Source organism: Oenanthe melanoleuca, chromosome 1 (assembly GCF_029582105.1).
Source record: "Oenanthe melanoleuca isolate GR-GAL-2019-014 chromosome 1, OMel1.0, whole genome shotgun sequence".
In the NCBI taxonomy this organism is placed as follows: domain Eukaryota; kingdom Metazoa; phylum Chordata; class Aves; order Passeriformes; family Muscicapidae; genus Oenanthe; species Oenanthe melanoleuca.
The window spans coordinates 80,030,740-80,055,487 of NC_079333.1; the positions used below are offsets into that span (position 1 = coordinate 80,030,740).

Below are 24,748 nucleotides of genomic sequence, written 5' to 3' on the forward strand. Positions count from 1 at the left end.
GGAAATAATTTTGTCCTGTAATGATAAATATTTTCTGAATATAGCCATGAAACTGTTTAGTACAGGAAGGAAACAATTTTTTAAATAGATAAAGCAGTTTTTTTAAAGTAAACAAAACCTGCAACATTTTTTCAGCATTGAATATGGAAATGAATCTATGTAAAATACTTATCTCCCTTAATGCCCCCTCTTTGGTTTAATTATCTTGGATGTATTATGGTCAGTGTCAACAAATCATGTTATTTTTACCTGCAGTGAGGTAAAAACTCTAGCCATATGGGAATTTTACATTAATTTTCAAAAGTATAATTATATAATCAAAAACAGTATGCAGCTTTGTTTACCACTTGAAATAGTTGCTGCACCAATGGGCTTTTCACAAACCAAAGTCCTGATAATACTACGGCAAAGAGGAGAGCTGAAAATTTCAAATCTATCCCACTGTTACCTCCATTTGCACCTGGGTCCTCCAGGAAAAAGTCTTATTCTGCTTTGTGGCATGTTTGCAATAAAGAAGAAACCAGCAATATCGTGAACTCTACTCTTCTGCACCTGTTGGCAGCATCATTTTTCCATTGTACAGCTGCCAAGGCATATGGAGGCTTTAATTCCTTTGTGCAAAGAGACTCCTTTTCATCACCTTTTCTATGAAGTAAATTTAGGCTAAAAGCAGACAGGAGAAATGTGGTATAAACCCTTATTGTGTATCAGTATTCTAGCTATTGAAGCAATTTCAAGCACCTGCAATTTATCAAGTTAAATATAAGAACAATTGACATTGTGAGAATAACAATCATCTAGGCACACCAGGAGGCAATAACACATTTTTTCCTTGCACTTTGTTTTTAGGAGCTTGGTGTTCAGCTTGAATATCTGAAGAATAATTTTGTTATTAACATCTAATATTTATTAGAAAAATATTAATTAGAAAAATAAACCTAAGAAACTCCTCCACATCCTCCCCGCTCAGTAAAGAGATTCCTTTTTCATCCTGATTTTTTATTTCTGAAACAAAGCAGAAATTAGCCAGGCTTATTTTAACAATTTCAAATACAGTGTCAGCTAATTAACCTCTTCCTACAGTCTTGCTCATTACTAAAAATACCTTCATATGCACCAAATAACAGGACAGACCACTGCTATATATTTAGTCTGACATGCCTAAAAGAAAACAGCATAATCAGTCTGTACTAATCAATAAAGACCTGTTGGGAGATACTGAAGATTTCAAAGTACTGAAAGATTTCAGAGACTGAAGACCCTCACAGAGGCTGCAGAGTTGGGCATTTTTTGCCTGTCTCTACCTCGAGACCTTGGCAGTTACCCACAGAAGCTCTTCAAAGTGAGCTAAGAATGTGAGATCTCATTGTCTTCCCATGACCATGTAAGGAAAGGTTATGAAGTGCAAAAGAGAAGTAGTATAAAGCTCTCAAAAGTCCTCTAGCATAGTTAGAGTGCTGAAGTTTTTACTCAAGAGTGTGAATCATTTCGCATTCTTGCACAGAGGTGCCACGAAAGGCCCTGGACACCTCAGCAGGCCATTTCTCTTTCTTGAGATATGGTATATTTATCACATTTTTAAGGAAATACAGATACATTAAATTTATGGCATAAAAAGCATACCTTAATCAGAGAAAAAAACCTTCTTGGGATTTACACTTGGGTCATGACAGAAAGTAGACTGAGTCTTTTTCCTTTCATAACTGCCTGGTTTCTAAGCATCTTCTAATCAGAGTAAGCTGCACATTCTGTAGAGTTCTCCACCTATATTTTGAAAGTAATCTCTAGTGTGTCTCTTTTTTTTCCCAAAGCAGGACCTAAATCCAAAAATGTATGTTTTAGAATTACACCATTCTCCTCCTGACACAGCATACTTCTAACACAGCTCCCAGAATCTTTGGGCACATAAACTATAGTTTATGGTAAAATTTATAGTTTATGCTATAGTTATGGTTTTGTAGTTTATAGTATTTAGCTGCTTTTCTCTCCTATTTATCTTAACTTGTGGTCAGCACAAGTCCAAGCTGCTAGCTTTTCATTTACATTCTTCCTTCAGCAAAGACTTCTTCTAAAGGACTCCTCAAACTAACTCTTTAAACTAAATACTGAAATACTGTACAAGACCCAGTCATTGCCACATAGACACTCGGGAATAGAGGGTTTTCTTTAAAAAAAGCACAAAAAAATCCCCAAAACCAGCCCCCAAAAATTCCTAATTTATGGGGATCTTTTGCATAGGGCAATGCTTAAATGGGGAAATTATTCTTTAACAGGATGATCACTTAATATTCAGCTGATGGTGGGAGTCTCCACCATCCTCTATTGAACCAGAAGAGACTCCTTAGAATGTAAAAATCACCTGGAGCACCGTGTCTAGTTCTGGGGCCTCCAGCATATGAAGGACATGGACCTGCTGGATGGAGTCCAGGGAAGGACCATGGAGTTTCTCCCGGGAGCTGCAGGGCTGGAGCATGTCTCTGATGGTCACAGGCTGGGAGTGTTTGTGTTGCTCCACCTGGAGAAGAGGAGGCTCTGGGGAAGAGGAGATGTAATAGCAATTTCCAGCTCCCAAAGGAGCTACAAGGGAGCTGGAGAGGGACTTTATCCTAGGACATGTAGAGACAGAACAAGGGGGAATGGCTTTGAATTGAGAGGACATTTAGATTAGAAATGAGGAATAAATCTTTTACTATGAGAGCGGTGGGACACTGGAGCAGGTTGCCTAAAGAAGCTGTGGGTGCCCATCCTGGCAATGTTCAAGGCCTGGCTGGATGGGGCTTTGAGCAACCTGGTCTAGTGGCAGGTGTCCCTGACCACGAGAGGGGTTGGAACTAGATGTTCGTAAAGTCCCTTCCAACCCAAACTGATCTGTGATTCTATGAAATTCTTAAGGACTGATTACAGATGTAATTACCCATGTACCATTAGGCGGCTGCTGCAGTCACCCCCTGGCCCGGGGGCACGGACACTCCTCTGACAATCGGCTTTAAAACTGGACTCGCCTTCAGGAGTTTTTTTCCCGGGGAAAGCCGGTTTCTGGCCTGTGGGCAGGCAGCCGGCAGGCGGCAGCCTGCGCCCGCGGATGGCTGGCGGAAGGGTTCCTCACGATGTTATGTGGGGCTTTTTCTTTGTTTGTGTTTTTGGTTGGCTGGTTTTTGTGTGTGTTTTTTATTTGTTTGTTTGTTTGTTTTCTCCTTGCAGATTGTCTCCCCCCTTCAGCTGTTTGAATCGTGTCTGTGCAATAATCCCCTGAACTCTGTCCGTGCACTCTGTCAAAGCCCTCATCTTCCCTCACCGCCCCTCTGGTGCAGACCCGCTTATTTTAACATCCCTTCCCTCCTCAGGGCTGCCCAGCCCAGCCACCACCTCACTGCAGTGAGGGGCCTCCATCCTGCAAGGCCTCCTGTCCCCTGCCCCCCTGAGTTCTGTGGGAGTCTGGGGAATGCCCGTCCCCAGGAGGCAGTGCCATATCTCCGGGCATGCTGGATTACAGCAGCATCAGGAGATGGGGACTTCACCCTTTGCAGAGGCTGGGTTTGGCTCTGAGCACAGCAAGATTTCTCCTGTGCCCTGTTTAACTGAGTCTTCAAGTGGAGCAGTGGTGCTGGATCCCTGTCAGCCCTGAGAGCAGCCCAGGCTCTAATGAAGCAAAGCCTCCTGTGTGCTCCAGGGGCTGCTGCCTCAAACAAAGCAGTAAGGTCTGAACACAGCGGGGTCTGAACAGCAGGGTCTCATTAGTAAGGTCTGCTCTTGCTGAGCTGGGAAGCCCCTAGGAGCCTTGTTCCTCCTCCCAGCTGCAGGAAGGCACTAAAATGCAGCAAAGGCCATCTTGCCCTGGGATCTAGGGTCTTCTGCTGAAGTCCTCAAGGTGCTACAGCTGGGTTCCTTTTTCACTTTCCTGGAGACATGGATGTCCATCCCAGATCAGCAGCATGGAATGTGAGGTCACAGGGAATGGCTCCGTTCTGCTCCCATCCAGTAAGTCTCACCATCTAGTACATGGATTAGGAAAACAAACTGCTCTCAGGCAAACACTCTCCTTTTGACGAAGGAAATGTAGCTACTCGCTGAAAGCTAAGTTCTGCCAGTCTGCAAATGTGGTATTTTAAACACTTTAAACCCAGTGAGACAGAGAGAATATAAGGTATCAAGGCTTTAAGAGCTGGGTGTGCCTGGGAACCACCACCTGGGAACAGCTCTCTTGAGGGCAGCTTGAAATCATTTCTTGTTGCTTTGTCTCTTTGTTGGAGACAAAACTTCTTATAGCCCATCACTCTGCTTCTGGCTGCTGTGTAGCCCTCCCTGCAGCCGTGGGCCAAGAATTCATGGGGAGCAAAAGTAGGGAGTTTTAGACAGGAATCTTAGATAGGAACTTCATGGAGTCTTATTTGTATGTTTGGTGCATAATGAGAAAGTTTTACCCCCATCTCTCCTCTTGCCACTGGTGGATGGCAAGAAAAGACCACCCCAAAACCATGGGAGAGTCAGTAATGACAATCTGCTGTGGGCTGTCCAGCAGCCCCACTCTGTACACCATGTTCTGTTGTCTTCCCAGTCATGCAAGACATCTGCTCTGCACAGCTTTTTTCTCTGCAGTCTCTAACATCACCCTGTGAGATAATGGGGATCATACATGTAGGGTAGGCAGGGTTTTGTGGAAAACAGCAGCACTGGAATGAACTGCGAAATCCTGGATGTCAATGGGATTTCTCGCACTCTGTGTATCCAAACCAGCCTTTCTGCCTTTCTAGAGCTACAAACACTTCCAATTTGTAAGAGAAAACACACCAATTAAATGCCAAGAGTTCTTGTTTGCAACCTGTCAACATTAGTACTGCAGTACCTTTCCTTTACTCAAAATAAATATATATAAATAAATGCTTTGGCAATGGCATTGTGGGAGTATGTGTATGTGTGTGTGATTTTAGACTGTAACTTCAGGGGTAGATTTTCAGCTGAGTTTTCCTCTACATGTCCCCAGGATGGCAGGGCCAGGGTTATATGTGTCAATGGCCGTGTGAGGATAAGCCTGTGGTGGGAGGATTTCTGAGCTGCAGTACTAAAGCCTTGCTCAGTTTCTATGGCCTCAGGCTAAGAACAACTACTCTCCTCCATGCTGCTGTGACCACTTGCAGGTGTCTTTGCCAGAGGAGGGACAGTATCAGCTGTCTGACTTGTGAAGAAGCTGTTGGGAGATGCATGCCTGGAGGGGGATGTAGAATATATACATCCCTCCTCAGCTACTAATTTTTCAGAATTTCAGTTTCTGCCTGATAATGGGAAGGTGACAGTGAAGGAGAAATACTTTTTTTCCAGTCTTGGTGGAAAAGGGCTTTGATAAATAATAGGATGAGCAAGACAGGAAACATTATTTCTGGGTATTACTTTGAGCAGATGTGGACCCTAAGATTAAATTCTTGACTTTTAAGTGCAAAAAGCCTCTAAATAAAATAACATAACCTGTTGATCTTATTTGTACCTAAAAAATTAAAGAAATAATTACTTCTTCACTAGTACATTTAAAGTGGATGTTCAGCTGCTTGGGCTGGGATGGAAGGGATGAAAAGGGGTGACAAACACAGCTCAAATACTGTATTAGCCCTTTTATTTATTTAATTTATTTGTTATTACTGCATTAGCCAAACACAAGATAGGTGGTTGCTGGACCAATTTCTAGTTGTGTCTGAAAAACTCTAGCTGCTGCATAGCTCCAGAATGTACCCAAAATAGACTTTTCTTGGCTAAAATCTCTCCTTATCTTCACATGATAGCATCTCACCTATGTGTCATTGCTGATGGAGGCATTGCAAGGTAAGAGAAAAGAAGAAGAAATAAAAGTGAAGTTCTGTAACTACAGAGAGATGTGATCATTCGAGAATTTCTTGAATGCACTGATGTCTTAGAAGCTTAGATACCATGGAGATAGTTGCCTTAGCAATGTTTTAGCCACATAAGCATTCACAATCAAACCTGCCTCTTGTGGCAAAATGATGTTGTTGGTTTTTTTTTTTTTTTTTTTTTTTTTTTTTTTTTTTGCAAAGCTTTTCTGAATGTACAATAAAGCAGTTTTATGGGTTTTAAATTAGACATCATTTTTCTCTCAAGCTTCTCGTCCTTGACATTCTTTTATTTTTTTCATTGATATTAACTCTGAAAATAAATGTCTTTCAAGCTAAGGCTTTGTACATACAAGAGCCTGTCTGATTTGGTCCCTGTTCACCTCAAGATAAAAAAAAACCACTTAGAGGGTGAGACAGGATCAATTTCAGAGGTTGTCTTCAGATTTTTGTCTTTTAAAAGCAAGTACAGCCTGAGCTGTTGTAGGTTTAACATTTCCACAGCATGACATCATTTCAAAATCTGTGTATTTTCACAGTAGGAACTCTGACAAACCAAATGTTATGATAAATGGAATAAGTGGGCAGATATCTCTATTATGATTTGCAGAGTATCTTAATAAAACCAGTATGTAAATATATAAAGTGAGATTGATGACAAAAGCAATTATCTCCTCTAGTTGGAATTGGAAGCATTTGCATTTCAAAGTTGTGTTTTGGAAGGAAGACAGTTTGGAATTTTAGAACAGGCAAAACTGCTGCTAGTAGGGCAGCAGTCAGAAGGGCAGAGGTGACAATAAAACATTGGTGGCGTCCGTGTGATGTGTGTTTGCCCTCCCAACACCTCTCAGCTTTAGATTCCATGCAGGAGTGGCAAACTTGACTTTCCAGGACTTTCACTCAGGATCTTGTCTTTGATCACAAAAGCTCTGTGGTTTTCAGGCCATGGAGAAGCCCTGGACCAGCTCAGTGACAGCATGTTTGGTTTTACGTCACCCAGGTTTGTGCTCCTTACACCAGACATCCCTGGAAATATCTAGAGGAGAGGTATAATCCATTGAAGATTGAAGTGTCTTTAGTGTTTATTGGTGCATGCTAGCTATGCTCTGTAAAGGCAATAGATGCTACCTTCTTTCTTTCAGTTGTTTACCACACTCTCCTTACCTTCTCTTTCATTTTTCTCCCTTCCAAGAAAACCAGTAAAGCACAATTCTCATAGAACAACTTGTGTTGATAGGGACCTCGAAAGACCATCTGGTCCAGCCTTTTGTGGGAGCCTCAGTGAGATCATCTGGTCTGTTTAGTTGTGCCCTCAAAATCTGCAGTGATAAAATTTTACCCCTGGGGATGTTGTTGCTGTTACTGCAAAAAACTTCTTTCTTGTATTGAAATGAAACCTATCCTCATGCAACTCATACTCATTGCCTCTTTTCTCCTTTGTGTGGGTGCTGTGAAGAGAGAACCTGTCTTCTTTGTATTCACCTTTCAACTACTTTACAGTTGAAGTAAAGTCTAACTACTTTACCTACAAGGAGGTTCCTCTTGAGCCTTCTCTTCCTGAGGCAGAAAATACTTAAATCCTATAGTCTTTTCTCATAGGGCAGATTCTACAGCTCTTTGATCATCTTTGTGGCCCTTCTTTGGACTGTGCATAATTTTTGAATTGTGGGGACCAGGACTGGACACAGTACTCCAGCTACCATGCAATGATGGGAAGAGTAAAGTCTGTCAATCTGCTTATAAGCAGGTGAAAAATATTAGGAGATGAGAACTAGGGGCATTGAGAATAGAAAGAAATACAGGACTGGGAGGAGTATGCCACCTGGGGCATTTCTGATTTAGATTAGGTTAGCAAGCCTACCTTTAGCTGGAGTCAAGATCTGTGTTTGTGGTGGCTTGTATGTGCAGTCTTTTCCTTTTTTTTTCAGTAACTTCCATTCCTTTCTAATCTGCAAGGCCATGAGAGCTCAAATCTACACGAAATCATAATTAGCTGTTAGTCATTTCAGTTTCAAGTGATTTCTCCCACTGGGACTGAGGCAGAGCCTATTATTGTGCTATTTTTGCCCCACAGCCCTGCAGGAGTACCTAAGTGTCCTGTGCTGAGATCTCCGCAGGAGGAGCAGGTACGTGTTCTGACAAGGCTGTGCTTCCCCACCAGAAGGATGTTGGAGGCTGACAGGCATGTTTGCTGAGCTCTTGCTGTCCTCTGCAGTGGCTTTGCCACTTTATGCTGAAATATTCCCTGATTAAACTCCACAGCATGTGTTTAAGACAGGCTGATCTTTAATTCAGTTGTCATGTCTGAGTTGTGCACTTTATGGGATTTTGAAGTGGTTTTTATAGCTTTTCAGGTTGAATTTTAATCATGAGAACATAACAGCTTTTTGATTGTTATGCACTATTTTTTGTTATAATCACCATTAATAATCATATCATAAAACCTCATGTTCATCAAGGTTTGAGTCACATTTTAGAAATGCCTCTGACAACAGCTGGAATGGCATACTGTCTTCATAAAACTCAAGTACCTGTTGTGCTTAATGAGGGTCCATCATCCATAGTGGATCTGCAGCAGGACAGGCTTTCTGAGGGAGCACAAGGGCTGGTGGAGAGTGATGGCTTCCATGAGGCTGCTGCCACCACAGTTTCTGGAAGAACAGCAGTGTGGTGGTGGTGAAGCAGTGCCCTTCTAAGCTGGGAAGATGTTCTGCAGCATTGACTCTTGTGCCACTGATACAGAGATGATTTTGGCTTATTTTATGAGATAAGTCAGTGCAAGTCACTGGGAGGTTTATGGGAAAAAAATCATGGTAGTTATGAAAAAAGTAGAAGACCCATCTATTTATCTAATTCAGTGTTTATAGTGGCTAATTTTGAAGTTGCAAAGGTATTTAAAACATTGGAATCGTTCATGGTGTAAATAAATGAACAAGAGGAATACCCAAAAATGCACTCAAAGAAATCTGATTGGCATTTTTAACATGCTTGTAATGCAGTAAGCATTGAGTCAGTTCAATTTAATCCTAGTATATTTACTTCCACTTTTTTAGGAGAACGCCCCCCAGGGACAGATGTACTTGGATAACAAAGATTACAGTACAGTTTCTAGACAACAAGAGATGGAGCTGAATCAGACATCATCACATCAAACCAGTTTATCTGCAAAGGTGGCAGCCAAACCAGCGACCAGAAGTTGCAACGAGCTGCAGTTATTAAAAGAGTATCATGGTATGGTAGCAAGTCTTGGAGAGCCACAGACCCTATGTGAAAAATCAGCAATAGAGGAGGATGGCTGCATTGCTCTGGGGGAGGATTTCACTCCTGTGCCTATGCAGGGAAGGTAAGAATAAAAACTAACAGAATGCTTTTTCTCCAAATCAAAATTAATTTTTATTTCCTCACAGGACAGATACGTATGTTCATTAGGTGAATATTTCTCCCACTGACACAAAGAACAAAAACCTTAATGGAACATCAGGGCAGTTGTAATTGCTGTGGAGGGGTCATGGATCACCAGATTTCTAAACTAATTTCAGCGTTAATAGCCACCACGGGCCAATTTTGCTGTGTTTTCAAGATCAGACAATTGGCTTTTCTTCTCTACTTGGTGACAGAAAACACACAGAGATAAAGCAGTTTTCACATCCCACCTTATACCTCTTTCAGAAAAAGGCATCATAAAGACGTAGAGAGAATCACTAGCGCTGAGGCTGCAAACACTAAAATGGCACAATATAGCACGACTCTGACAGCTGACACACCACATATCAAGTGGACAAGGACTGTGTGCTCCTCATGCATCCTCTCCCACATCAGAAAAGGTGCAGGGGTGTTAATCTTTCCTGTTGTGACAGCTACAAAATCAGCAATTCTATTTGTAAATACTTAGAAATAATTTATAGACCCCAAAATATTTCAGGTGGATTTTGAAAGCTTTGAAACAGCAGCAACCACCGTGAGTGGAAGCCAGCCAGGGTGGACTGACAACTTTTTTGGGTAGTTTTGAGCATCTTTAGAGGTGGCGTGACAGAACCTAAAGTGAGAGAGAAGTGACAGCACTTCCAAACTCCTGTAGAGCACAGCCCTTGAAGTGCTGCCTGGCAGTGTCTGCAGTAAGCATGGCTTACACTGCATTTGTGAAGTAGGGTGCCAGGAAATACCTGGAGCTCAATACTGGAGACCTTTGTTGTGTGGCTACAAATCAGGAAAATCATTTCATGTGGGAGGTGCAGTCCTGGGGGCTCCCCACAGTTCTGGCTGTGCTGGTGACATCTCTGGTTTGGTGAGCAGGGCTGAGATCTGTCCCATGCCCTGCATCTCAGTTGGAAAGAAATGTGCTCATCTTGGGAAAAAAAGGAAGTTTGGGGCATTTTGGTAAGTTCCCTGACCTAGAAGAGCCAGGCTAGCAGGATGAGTTTTTTTGCACCCCTTACTTACACACATCATAAGTATGGCATAGAAATCTACAGCAAACCCAGTCAATGTTTTAATGTGCATCTGAAAGTATTTCTGTCAGGGTGAGAATTGGAAGTCATTACAGCTATGCTTTCCAAATATTAAAAAGTAATCAAATTATCAGCTTGACCAAAAAGGCCCTATAAATCCTTTCGAATTTTTTCTTGAGTATTTGAGGATTTTTTTGTTTTGACTAAGAATTTTACAGATAGAAACAAATCTTGTAAAACTTCTCCAGTTCAGTATGTGAAAGGTGAGTTAATGTCTTATTCTGAAAGAGCATGGTAATTACAACATATATGTGAAAACGAAGGGAAGGCAAGGGAAGAGAAGGGAAGGACTGAGTGCATCTGAAGACAACGTTTTTCTTTTGTGAATTCACATCTATATCTTGCTACAGCTGTGTTTGCCAGTGCTATTTACTCTCCTGTTTACTATCCTGCCACTTGAACAAAATCCACATTTGTATTCCTACATACCAGCTTTCACTGTTCTGGCTAAACTTCTTCCTGTTATTTTTCAGTGAGTGATATGAATTTTTGTACTGGTGATATACAACTTCTGTGAACCTCTGAACCAGTCTGGCAGCCATCTGTGGTCTCAGGTGCCAGAGATGAAAAATATTGGGTCATGGAGGAGCCCATCTTCCTGTGAGCACAGGGAGTAACTCCGAGTCTTTTGCTAACACTGTTAATGATGAGTAAACTGGAGTCACTGTGCATGATTTAGGAATAGAGGTACAATTAAATACCCATACCCATGCTCCCTTTCAGACAAACTTATATCTAATCTTCTATAGCAGTATTATTAGGGTTCAGGAAAGAGTCTTTCAAAATTTCTTCTTGTTGTTCTTTGTATCTTGCTCTTCCAATATTTATTGTTTTTGCATGAAGTTTAAACTTATCAGTCTCTCCTTAACATGTATTTTAACAAATATACATCAGATGCAATTAAAATATCAATGTGACCTGTATGACCACTCCATATCAGCAATTACCCTTAAATCACTGGGACTACCCAATAGAATGCAGATAAAAACATGGATAAACTTTTGCAAAGTTACAAGTTGTTTGATTAGTTTCATTAGAATGCGAATTAGCTTTCCATGCAAATTGTTCTTCTGCTTGCAAAGAAAATTACTAATGATAAAAAAAAGAGGAGACCAAATTTATTATTTTTTTCCCCATAAAGTGGTTCACTGAATTGGCACGTCTGTATGGTTTGTTTTAATGCATCTACTTAACTTAAATTGCTGAATTATCTTTCAGGATAAGATTCCCACGTTCTCTAAATTTTTCAAATGTATACTGAGACAAGACTTTCCAAAGAATCTATTTAATGGAACAGAGAATTTATCTTGGTCTCTAAAATTACTTTTAATGTAGTGTTCTTGTGTTAAGCAGGGCCGTTTATCCTGAGACAGAGATGTCCACCCTATTTTGGACTGAGCATTTCCTTTTGATTGCAACACAGTCTTGCAGATATTTTGTGGTCAGTGTACCTATTGGGCTGCCTGCCTGTCAGAATGCCTTCTCATTTACTTTTCATGTTGAAGAGTGGTACCTTCTAACTCCAGGTTTTACTGCATTGCCTTAGGTTCTCTTGGCTCTGTGTGAGGAGATCTGGACCATCCACCGTGGTCACTCCAATGATCCTGTATTTCCAGAGTGTTCTTCCCTAGAAATAAACCTGTCTGTGGACAATGTAGGCATACCTTTCTGAAGTGGACCATGAAATAACTCCAGTGACATCCTGTTCAGCCAGGAATGCTCCTGGCCTAGGTGTATGTTTACACTGAACTGTGGTGTACTTTGGACTATCAGAAATGCAGCTTTTAAAGTACCAAAACATGGCAATGGAGTTTGCATTTTGATATTTCAGTTCTCTCAAATTCCTCAGGCTTTAAACAATGACTTGACCAGGGTCCTTTTTGTTACAGTTACATGGAAGTGACCTTTACAGTCAATGGACCTTGGTCCAAACCACATTCATGAGCTCCTTACCTTGCAGGAAGACTCCACACTGCTTTGTGCCTAGAGACACAGGCTACTCCCTTCCATCATGTCTCTGTATGTGCAGAATGTGGCCCCCAAAAAAGGCCCTTTAGTCTCATCATTATCAGTGCTATTTGCATGGGAAGAATTTAACAGCATGGTTTTATATGAACCAAATCTGAAATCCTCCTTTGTGATCCATGGGAAGGTAGTGAAGTCAGCTATTTTTGTCTTAGGAGTTCATGAGCATCAAAGGCAATCTGTAGAAATGAGGTGAATATTAATTCTTAATTCCATGTAAGCAATTACTTTGCTTTAGTCCACTGAAGCTATATTTGGATGAACTTGGCCCTGGAGTTTTATGGTCATTTTATATGATAGTCCTTAGAAGACTTTTTCTTTATTCTTTGTGCGTCATTAAGAAAATCCATCTATGGGACAATAAAAAAAAATCTCAATTTTTTTAGTCTGCTTGAAAATATGTTTCAGCAAGAAAAACTATTTCTTTCAGCATTTCTCCTGTCCCTCAGTTTCACCTATGTAGTAAAAAATAAAAACAATCAACCAAATCCACCTCTTCCTGAATCTCTGGTCTCAGGATCAGTAGGGACATTGGTTTGCAGTGAGAAGGTCAGTGAGTTAAAAGTGTCCATTGAATCCTTAGTTTGTAGCAAAACAGCAGGAAGATTTCCATTTTATTTCCTCTTTGCTGGAGAAACTGGAAGAGGATAAGGTATTGCATAGTGAAAAGTCAACATGAGAGTGAAGTTATGCCTTTAGCCATAAGGGATTATAAATCTCAATTTTGATTTTTAATTATGTTGATGTATTGCTACTTTTAAAAGACATTTGTGAGATTTAGAATTAGATGTCAAGAAGACATGGTTGCTGTCTAAATAAGTAAAATTTATGTGACAATTTAAAAGCTTCTTTAATTTGTTTGACAGCTTAAAAGACAGGGGAAAAGACTAAGGAAAAAAAAAAAAAAACTCTAAACCAATAAAACCACTGGGTTTTTTGTGTGCATCGTAAGGCTAATTTTGATCTTAGCCTTAGGATCATTAGAACAAAATGGGATCATCTGTTTAACAGTCAAGCAGAGAAAGCATCATTTACACATCATAATTGCCTGTTTGTGTAGGATCCATTCTGATTTTTAATGTCAATCACACAAACATTAAAGAAGAGTCCAGCACAGATAGATGACTTCACAGCAAACTGCCACCTTGATCTTTCTCAAGTGATGGTTATCTTGCTTGCTGTCTGAACGATGCCACTTCAGCCTTCCTCCTCATTTCTTATCTGTAGTGGATGTTGTGTATTTTGATTCCCCATAAGGATCTATAAATGTTATGACACTGCAGTAAACAAATGATATGGAAGAAGTTTTAAAGTCTGACTTTTCTAATTTATTTAGTTTGGTGCATTTGGTTTTAAATAGACCCTCTCAAACGTTTCTTGCTTACATGGAGGCATGTGGCTGCAACACAGCTTATCATGAGCAAACTGTGTAGAGGCATGGAACTGCTGAGACTCAGCTTAGATTAAAGCTCCCTACTGTGTCCTCTACAATATCATAAAATACCATTCAAAGCCTGAAAAGCTCAAATGAAGCAATAAGCAGCTTTAGCAAAACTTTAGGTTGAATGGTAGAAAGTATAGCAGAAAGCCCATATTATGCACAATAGGCAAATAAATAAGTTATTATAGGGCTCTGCTGCCCTATCTAACTTACTGTTCTGCATTTCCTGGGAAAAATTTATCTTGCCATGGTAACAGAAGGAAGACTGAAAGGTAGTTGTATGAAGTAACTTAGAGTGTTTTACTTCATTTGAGCAAAAGCGGTGTGTTCAGCAAAAGACTGATTTTGACATAGTTTCTGCTGTTAATAAAACACACAGAAATAGGCTCCACTCATTGTAAGTTTCTCTGTGTTCAAAGTTGTTTAATTTTTTGTTGCTTTGTGTTATTCATCATCTCTGTGCTAATTTCTTATAATTATTCACATTATCTTGAATTGGTCATATACTACATTTTCTATTCTGCCACTGACAGGCTAAAATCACAATGTTCCCATGTAGCCACTCAAATGCTTTTTGCTCTGACAGAACATTCTGTAAAAGAGAACCCACCATTATTAATTTTTGTTTCTGAGTGCTCTGCTGAAAGAATTAGGGGGTATTAATTAACTTCCTCACACTTTCCCAACTGTCAGGCTAAACACTGAGCTTAGCACTCAGTGAAGAACTTGCAGTGTACTAATCTCCAAAAGCAAAATGTTTCACTTGAGTGTCTGTGACCTTCCACAAAGCTGTTGAATTTTGCAAGCAGCTGCTCTTTTCCTAATAGTTAATAATATGGCAATGTGGGGTTTGTCTTTGTGAGATACCTAAGGCCAGTTGTGGAAGGATGCCAGTCACACACAAGATGGGACTGGACAGCACTTTCCTCATGCAAAACTCTGCTTAAACAAGGAAAGGCTTTTAACGTCAGAATTTGTTGGTTTTTTTTTTTTTTTTTTTTTTTTTTTTTTCTTAATTGAAGGGTAAAGCCAGCAAGTCAATCAGACTTTGAAAAGAAATGTGTTGCAAAGGGCCACTCACAGTTGAGCAGGAGCACATGCCTGGGGCTTAAATAGCTGACATGAGTGGCCATCTATGATGAAGCAAATAACTCACGCACTCAACATCTCTCCATGAAGCTTTTAATTGGAAAATCAGTCTATGTGCTCTGCTCCTGGCTGATGTGCATGTGTGCAGCTGGCAGCGCCAACATTCTGAATGATTTACAGAAATCATAACTTCTCATTAGCAGCTGGGCAAGTTATACTAGTTAATAAGATTTCAGTTTTGTCCCAGTTTTTCTGCTATGTAAATATGCGCAAGTTTTATGCGAAGAAGAACAACTGAGTTTTCATGGAAAGCAACGAGGAAGAAGGAAAAGAAGGCATGGGAAATCCATGGTCCTTATGTATATTACTGCATCAGGTGGACATGCAAATAGGCAGCCACTGCAGTACTATTTTTGGGTGGTACATGGTCTGCACGACAACATGGCAACTTTTTTGTGGGTCCAGGCTCTGCAGCTGATGAGTAAAACAAGACATGACCTGAAAGTGAAGCCTAAATAGTTGAGAAAGGGAATAATGGACATAAATCTAATGTTTGACAATAAGTTTGGGCCATTGAAATTTAAGGTGTGGACCTCAAAGAGCCTGAGGTGGAGCAGGAGCCCATGAATTTTGCAGAGCATAGAGGGAGAAGAAAAAAAGCATCTTGATTTCATGATCTATTCAAAAAAGAAGTAATGCTAGTGGGAGTTACTTTATGTAGTTGCTTGGTAGGAAATGGATACACAATTTCTGCTTTACTCTGAGTAGTATTAAATACGCATCTCCCAGTTCTTGGTAAGTGTATGGGTCCACATACACCTGCCAGACACAGTCCATCTGCCAGACTCCAAGACAATTGTTTTCTTTCTACATAATTTTTAAAATAATGAAACATCAATTAAAACAGCAACTATGACTCAGATAGTCTATTTTATAAGAAAATTTCATGATAATCAGCATTGTTTGTTTATATACTCTTCATTCTTCTTTCCAAAGACTATTATTTTGTTGAAAATATAAAGGTTTGAAGGGAGAGGAGAGGAAGGGTTTGCAGTTTTTAGTCTAATAGCCAGGGTGATGAGGTAAGAGCTTAGTTAGCTTAGCACACACTGAACATTTGACCAAAGAAATTGTCTCATCCTCTGCCCAGACTGCTGGGGAGCTGCTGCCAGAGGAGGAGAGAGAACTTTGAGACAGAAGTGGAAGGAGAAGCATTTATATGGGTAGATATCAGTAAAGTGCAGAGGCAGTAGGAGTAGTGGAGCTACAAAATGACACTGGGTGAAGGTGAAATACAGAGTAAAATACAGAGTGTAATACAGAGTGTGAGCAGGGTGTACTGAGCTATGGATTGAATTAGGTAAAAGCAAGTTAATGCTGTGATTATAAGCTAGACTGATGCAATCAATCCCCAAATATGAAAAAAAATCTCAACTCCACCCAAAGCTGCAGGTAACAAGAATATGAACTTGCCAGTCCTAAACCCTGAAGCCAGACAGCCAAGATAGCAGCATTCCTTGCTAACCCTGAGTATCTTGCACTCATAATTACTTACAACTTGGTCTTTCAAACAAAAGCAAGACATGTTAACCAGATAAAGACATTTAAAGCTATGATTCTTCATAAAATAAAACAATCTCAACCCTCAAGGGAGTACAAAAAGAAATATTTCCTTCCTTTTTTTTTTTTCCATTCATAGCTTGCTGTCAGGAGCAGATGTTTTAGAGCATAGTTCTGCTGATGATGGGGATCTTTCAGTCTGCCCCAAACTGTAAATGTCTGTCTCTTTAGAATTAATTAGCATCAGAGTGTTTTGTCCTTTCGTGTTAAAAGCACTGGAAATCATTCCTGAGCTGCAGCAAAAATTTCCCAGATAGCGATGGTCATATAGCAAAGAACTGAAGTTCATGTTAAATTGAATGTAGTTGATGGAAAAAATAGATTAATGTAGATGGGAGAAATTAGCCACTGAAATAAAAAAAAAGGTCATGGTCAGTAGTCTGGCAAATCACATAGCTTTTTTAAAAACCTGCTGTACATAAGAAGCTCAAGTGATTTACTATCTGAAATACAGAAAAAGCTGATAAATGAGTCACCAAAATGCTTACAGACAGCGACAAAGCAAGCAATTCTCTGCTTGATAGGGGCTAATGGGGCTGCAGGGGCAACCTGCAATAATTGTGCTAATGGACCAGCAGCAGTCAGGGACCACACAGAGCTCTGCCCACAGCAGGTTGGACAGCACCATGAGCTGGAGCCAGGGCTGTCAGAACTGGATAGAAGTAATGCACTTGTGTTTGGTTTTTCCTTTAAAATTTTTTTCTTTGCATATTTTTATATCATTTTTTTTTAGACAGGGTGAAATATAAAACAGATTGGCAGTTACAGCCACTCAGTTTTAAAAAGTGGAGCAGAAGCTACTGAGTCAGTAGTGTGTGAGTTAGCATCACTCAGAAGCAGCTGTGAGAGGCTGAAGGCTTCGCTCACACTTTCAGAGATACTGTCTTTTCTGTACTAGTCAGTGAGGAGTAAACACAGTCCATCTGCCATCTTCTACCTTGTATCCTGGAGCAGAGTTTCCGTAAGGACTCCCCTGCCCTAAGTGGAGTTCTGGAAGTGGGGGAGTATGAAAGCATCTCTCCCAGGTGGCCCCACATTGGCAATTACCTTGAACTCATATGTCTGGCAGAGCTTTGCACCTGATATTTGAGGAGGAAATACTATGCTTTTGAGGAATTTACTGTAAGAAGTCTATTCCTAAGTAGGATAAGTAAATATTTTACAGTGAATTTTCCTTGCACTCTTGTGGTCTTATGCAATTTATTTTCTCTGCTGCCAAGAAAATAAAAAAGTAAAAGCAGTTTCAAATACTCCTTTGTATCTAATCTTCCTAGAAGTAATAGGACCAGCTCTACCTCTTCAGCCATGTCAATGACATGTGACCTGCAGTCCTCTTTAGGAGTCTATTGACAGCTGGTTCACCATGTAAACCTCTTGCAGTGAAAAGGATGAACTCAAATTTAGTGAATCTGTCTGCAAAAACGAAGAATAAACTCAGAATGAGAGTAACAAGGAACACCCTTCTGTTTTCTCTGATGATTCTTTAATTGTATAAGCTAAAAGAGAAGGGCTATGCTGCAATATTATATAAATATGTAGGGTTTTTTGTATCCATTGGCAGCTTATGTCTTCTTTTCCAGTCTGCTCTGTGTGCTGCGTATTAGGCCTCCCAGTGCTTTCCGGTGAAAGCTAAAGAAAAAAAAAGCTCTAGAAAGTGGTGCAATGGAACCAATGCATTTTAGACAATCTTTTTTGGGTCACATCTGCTTGACATATTGTAGTATGTGCCCAAAAATAAGCCAAATCAGAACTGTAAGAAGTGGTGATGTTTCAGAGTGAAAGCTTTGAACATCAGTATTTGGAAAACTATTGTTTTTGATCAATAATAAAATGACAGCAAGCACTCCTTACAAACCTGTTCCTAGTTTAATTGGAAGTATTGAAGAGGATTACATAGCCAGAGATATTCCAATTTGCCTATTTTGACAGAAGACAGACTGTTCATGGCAGAAGAGAATGATAGATTGTCATAAGGATTTATATGTATGGACATTGTACTAATTACAGTTTTGGATCTATTTTTCTGTTGACAAAAGCTGATAGAGCTACATTGTTGTTACACCTGTCATGCTTTCCTTCAGCTGTAAATCTGATGTTTGTGAGGCAGCACAAGAACTCTACATCAAAAATGGTCAACAAACCTATTTACAATTTGGAGTAGAAGTGCTCATTTAATTTTCTTGATATGCCACTCCAAAAATGTCTTCGGCTCAAGCAGATAGTTTGGAGAACAGAGAACTCTGGCTCTTCATACTTCCTAAACTCTATATGAAACTGAGAAGATTCAGGTCATATATGTAATACTTTGAGATCATCTAAATTAAGTATTGACCCTGTCTTCCTTATATCTAATGGAATTTATTTACATGGATGTAAAATTAATCATCTGGATCCCATCTGTGCTGCATCTGTATCTCTTCAGGAATTAGGTCTTCAGTGTGTTATGGTCTGTATCACGTTTAACCCTCCTTAACAATCAAGTTGCAAGTAGGAGCATACTTTGTCCTATTGTGGTTACAGCATTTGGTTATTGATCAAAATAAATTATTATATAAATGGGAATAATACTTCAGAGCTGAGACTGTAGCCATATTTCTTGTGATGAATAAAACATGTTGACAGAGTCCATCTTTTCTAATCAATGCCCTTTTAAAAATTTGATTATGTACTTTTGTCTTAAGTTTGTCTTAAGTTAAAATCTTTTAGCTCTGCCATGTATCATGATATTTTTTGTCTTCAGCCAACACTCTTCTTAATGCTACTGGAGGAAATAATTACTGTAGCTTCAGTTCTTCCAGTATTCTAATTTTCATATTCCATAATCTTAAAATAATACAATGTGATCTTTTTCTGTGTTACAACCTGCTATGGACTTCTACTTCTCATTAAAAATATTTTTATTTGTAACATTTCTTTAAAACTTCTAAATGCTATGACTCAAATGGATTACACTATTTGCACTCTAAACTGTTATTTTTGTGTAGCAAACAACCATTATTCTGTGTTGTTTCTTGAGGTGCAGAAGGGCTACTTTCACATTAACTTTTAATAACAATGTCTGATTATGGGCACTTTAGTGTCTTTTTTGTTTGTTTGTTCGCTGTTTATTGTTTTGTTTTGTTACTTTGTTTATTGCTCTGCTGCCGAGAGTATCCACTTACTAGGCCCCTTTGCATTTCCATTTTGACAGAATATCCTTCAGTTTTCCTGCTGTATCACATTCTATGGATAGTCTATTTTTGCAAAGTGCCTGTGCAGATGGTATTAAAAGAGAGTTGCTGATGCAGCGACTGTTGACAATGATGTCTGGAGTTGTTTTATTGAAAAAATATATGCAAGAATTGTGTTTGTTAACACTTCTTCTTATGTTTCAAGCTTTTCTTATTTGGTGGCACTGTTAGCTCAAGAGCACTAAACCTATTTGATCCATTTGAGTTAATAATCAAATAGCTGCATAACTGTCTGGTTCAACACATGGCAAATGAAAAGAACTGTTTTTTTAATGTTTAAATAGTGGTTTTAGTTCATTCTTTTAAGAATGCTAAGAAACATTTTTGATTGAGAAATTAATGGATTATTCTGGCACTGTATCTGCTTGAGGAATCAAAACACCTGTAAAATTTCTTCTTTCTTTAACTGGCTGTATTAGCTGTGCTATGGTACTTGTGCAGAAATTACTAACATAGGGCAGCCATGTCAGCATGGGCTTTCCCCTTTTCTGCAGATAAACACTTCATGAAGAATTTTCTTTTTAAATCAGGGGCACTGACACTATCCCTTTTCTATTTTCTTTTTCTTTGTGAGCACAGAAAGAAATTTATTAATGTAACCTCATTTCTGTGTGGCCAGAGATTTTCATGTGTATGTGAAGAGTTATTGTTCTATTTATTTCCTTGATGATCTGTAGTCAGGATTTATTTAGCTTTGGGATAGTGCTGATTTTAAAACATACATAACAAATATTATGACATATCTCCTGAAGAATATGCTATTTCAGAAACAACGTGGAAGGAAGTCAGCTCTGTGAGACTATGGAGTAACCAAAGTTACTCCATTCTGTATAGGGTCAAAGGGAGTGCAGTGTCTGAGAGGAAAGAGTTGGGCATCTCTGTGACAGGGAGGGAAGAAGAGTATTAAGGAATATGATGTACAATTAAATTATATTGCTAGAACAAAGCCAGCTAACGTGTAGCAAGGGGAATTTCCTTCAGAATCCTGAGAGGCATGATTCTGGTTCTTGATTTTTCAGTGCATAGCAGCATGTTCTTACCTGGAGAAGAATTAGAGTTTAAATCAGGAGGAAGGGAAGCTGAAATGGCATAATTTTTTTTTTTAGTCAGTTGCCCTATTTTACGGCGGACTTGCTGAATATAATTTGCATGTTACCCTGCATGAGACAATCAAGTTCTCAGAGTTTCTTTCAAATGAGTTATTTATAATCCTTGGTGTTTGTGTTGATTTGCTTGGTGGTCATTTTTCTTCCCCCTTCTTTTTACTTTGAGAATTTTCAATTGAGTATTTTTATGGACTCTGATCTTGTGTTTTAAATTTGTTTCCCCTTGGTCAGCAATGAATCAAAAATATGTGTTTCAAATCTGCTTGTTAATAGAGATTAGAAGCTCCTTCTCTGACATTGTAGCCTTGGGGGTCTAGATCACTAAAGCCTCTTAAAGCAGAAAAAGATTTCTGGTAACAAACCACAACCCAAGGCTATGGAATGAATTTCCTGAGGCTTGTAAATGGTGTTTGTTAATATGTAACAGTGGTCTAAGTGAAGGGCTATTGCCCTTCAGAAGGGCACCATCTTCATGAGAAAAAACTGCACTTACTTTTGAATGATTTCACTGAATATCATCCAAATATAAGAGAAAATATTTTATTGTTATAAGCTGACTTTTTATTCTGTTCAGTTTTTAAAATTTGTTTCTCTGGCATTTTCAATGTTTTGAAAGTTTTTGGCGCTGATATAACTCAAGGGTGGAAGGCAAATGACTCTGTTTTGGAAGTTACTTGTTAGGAAGTTATAAGGAAGTTGGAAGGGCTTGTTGATAGATTTTTATGCACTTAATCAACACTGAATAACTTTTTTTTTTAAGAAAACTCTTCTGTATGAAAAAGATCTAAGTACAAATAAAATGTACGTTAAAAAGTACTTTTTATTACACTTAATACAGACATTAGTTGTATAAGGCTTGAATATTATTCAGTGAAAAAGTCTTTTTGTTATCTCAGAGTTAATTCCCCAGGTTCCTTGTATAGACAACATGGGAGATGTGGAGGATGAAAATGATTTTAAGAGATTTCTCTCTTGCCAGTCACTGTAATGATCCTAAACCAGACTTTCAGATGGCAAAGCTTATAAGAAAAACCTCAGTGTCTTATGCTCAGCCAGAACCTGAAAATAAATTTTTATTACCTCCATTGTGATTAAAATAATTTTAAGAAGTAAATATAATGGAAGGACTTCCAAGTGAAAAAATCTATTTTTTTATCAACTAAATAGTGTTATTTCAAAACATGACAGCTATATCTCCCACAAGGAAGTATTTATCTGCAAATTTTACTGCTGTTCTTCTTTGTTTGCTTGGTCTCACGCTCTAGGTTTGAAGCAAATTTTGGCATTTTTGCAGGGTCCAGTCAACAGAGATCAGAATCTACATAAAGGCTACAAAAATTGTCATAGTTATATTGTAATACCTTAGAATTTAACAGATAGGAGTATGCTTGAACTTGCTGTGCTCCATTTGTTGTGACCAAAGGACAAAATACTTGTCCCAGCAAGTTTACAATACTTTGGATCCATCATCCAAAGTATTGGGTTTTTTGAAATAAAGCTTAATTTGATGACAACTTGGTCTTTTTAAGCAGTGGCCTACCTCTGTAACACCTCTCCAGGCACAAAAATCAGCCACATTTTATCATGTTGGCAATGAGCACTTTTTTTGTGGTTGATGTCTGTTTTTACTCTAAGGAATGGAGATTTTTTTTTAGTGACAAAGTCTTTTTTTTTAATCTAAAAGTTATGGTTATGAATAATCTTATATACAAATTCTTGGAATTAAACACATGGAAAAACAATTTTCCAATAAATGCTTAAGAAAGGAAAAAAAATATTTTTCGTTACTTGATCTTTATGTATAGCTAACTAATTGCTCTTTTCAGTCTCCAAAACTGGAATTAGTAGCATAAGGATGTATAAAGGCCAGAAGAATTATGCATGTCGTGGCTTGTCAGTACAATGCTTGAATTAAGGAAATTTTTTTATCAAAATAATCCTGCCTAACTGTTGTGTATGAAGGTGTTCCTTCATCTGGGAAGTGATCAGCAATCTTGTTTTAAGAGTGCTTCCTTTTCTTGCATAATTCTTGAATTTAGCTGCTCTCTAAGTTAGTCTTTGTGCTTTAACATATGTTCCCCCAAACCTTTGAGACTACAATATTCTATCACTTCAACGCTTGATGAGTAGCAACCTTCTCTAGACATTGTTACATTGTCTAGTTGTGTCTCAGACCTATTCTTCTGTTCATATTTCCATCATCCAAGCACCCCATATTGCATCTTTAAGGGAATCTGGCCAGATACAAAGTTAAAGAATTAAGTTGTTTCTCAATGTTTGAGATTTTTCAGATTTCTTTATGGACTACAAAAAAGATATGATCCCCTTTATTTGTCATAAGTTCAGTTAGCAGCTGAGCTGGTTAAGCTAAAAGGCCATTGTGAATGTCAAGGAAAAATGCTGGCATTTAAAAGCCAAACCTGCAGAATATACTAAAGTGTCACAAGCGTAATCATGCTTTAAATGTTCTTGACAAATTGCTTGCCTATTGCAGACTCATTTTTCAGTATACCTGCAGCATTTGCAGATAATACCTCTTAACAGGTTATCAGTGTAATCCAAAGGGAAACTGGGGGTTTGGAATTTGGACCACTACCCATACTGGCTCCTGATGCCTCTTTGAAATGTGCAGCTTGCTGGCAGTTTCTTACAGCTAAACTCTTTTGGCAGCATCTGCTCCTGAAATATATTTTCTCCTTCAGACTATCTGCAGTTTTCCATGTGGTCTGTAGCTTTCCAATTTTCTTTGCTGAAGTGGAAAATTTAGAGGAGGAAACAGCAGATATGCTTTCCAGTGCAACTTCTCACTCCCACAAATGGCAGGTTTTTGGACTTGCTATATTGCTGTGGTCCTGCTGGATGCTCATGAAATCAGGGCTGATGTGTGTCCCCATCCCCACCCCATCCCTGCTCCTTGTTGGGTGCTGTGTGACAGGCTCTGGTTGGGAAGACCATGGCCCTGCCAGACCCGTGGCCACTCCCTGCTCCACATCCCTCCCACAGGGTAGATGGACTTCATGATACCTTGACATGGGACCAAAAAATGTGGGGAGAACAGTCCCTCTGAGGAAAAAGTCAGAAATGCTTCATGGCAGCTTAAGGGTTAAGTTTATCTTCACCCACTGGAGTGGTGTTCCTGGTCTTCTTGATGGAGACCTTCTCTGACAGAGGCAGGAAAAGACTCTTGAGTTAAGCAAATTACTAAATTGTGGAGATACTAAATTTTTTTTTTTTTTTTTTTTTTTTTCCCAGAGAAGCCCAGTAACCCTACAAAGCCTGATTTGATTTTGAAACAGGAGTCACAGGAAGCACTCTGTTTTCCAGGCTATTTTTGTTCTTGGAATTGCCCTTGCAGAACATGTTCACTTTTCAAAACCAGCAGAAATGAATGAAGCAAGCACATGATATGTGCCCTATCTAAGGAACCATTTCCATCTAGGATAAGCTCAGCACACATTTCTCTACACATTTCTTAATCATGTTCTTTCATTGCCTGGGGTCTTGGTATGGCATATGTTTCTCAGTTTGGAATAATAGAATCATTTAGGGTGAAACAGACCTCTAAGATTATCAAGTCCAACTTTTTTCCCAGCACTACCAAGTATACCACTGAATCCTGGCCTTAAGTGCCACCCCTACACGTCTTTTAAGTACCTGAGTTACCTGCTGGTAACTTAGCACTTCTCTGAGCAGTCAGTTCCAATGCTTGACAGCCCTTTCTGTGAAAAAAAAATATTTCCAAACAGCTGATCTGAACTGTCCCTGAAACAACTTGAGGCCACTCCCTCATGTCCTGTCACTTGTTTTCTGGCAGAGGAGACAGATGCCCACCTCACTACAACCTCCCTTCAGGCTGGGAGAGACAAGATCTTCCCTGACCTTTCCTTCTCCT

The 24,748-nt window shown here is 39.2% G+C and overlaps 1 protein-coding gene across 2 annotated transcripts in view; it reads left to right on the forward strand.

Moving 5' to 3' along the window:
- Window positions 1–24,748, forward strand: part of OCA2 (OCA2 melanosomal transmembrane protein) — a 183,289-nt gene that overhangs the window by 16,337 nt on the left and 142,204 nt on the right. For both annotated transcript variants that reach the window (XM_056489564.1, XM_056489573.1), the window contains exons 3-4: window positions 7,912–7,967; window positions 8,894–9,180. In XM_056489564.1, coding sequence (XP_056345539.1) covers window positions 8,912–9,180 — 269 coding nt within the window. In that variant the 5' untranslated portion in view covers window positions 7,912–7,967; window positions 8,894–8,911. The remainder of the gene's footprint in view (window positions 1–7,911; window positions 7,968–8,893; window positions 9,181–24,748) is intronic.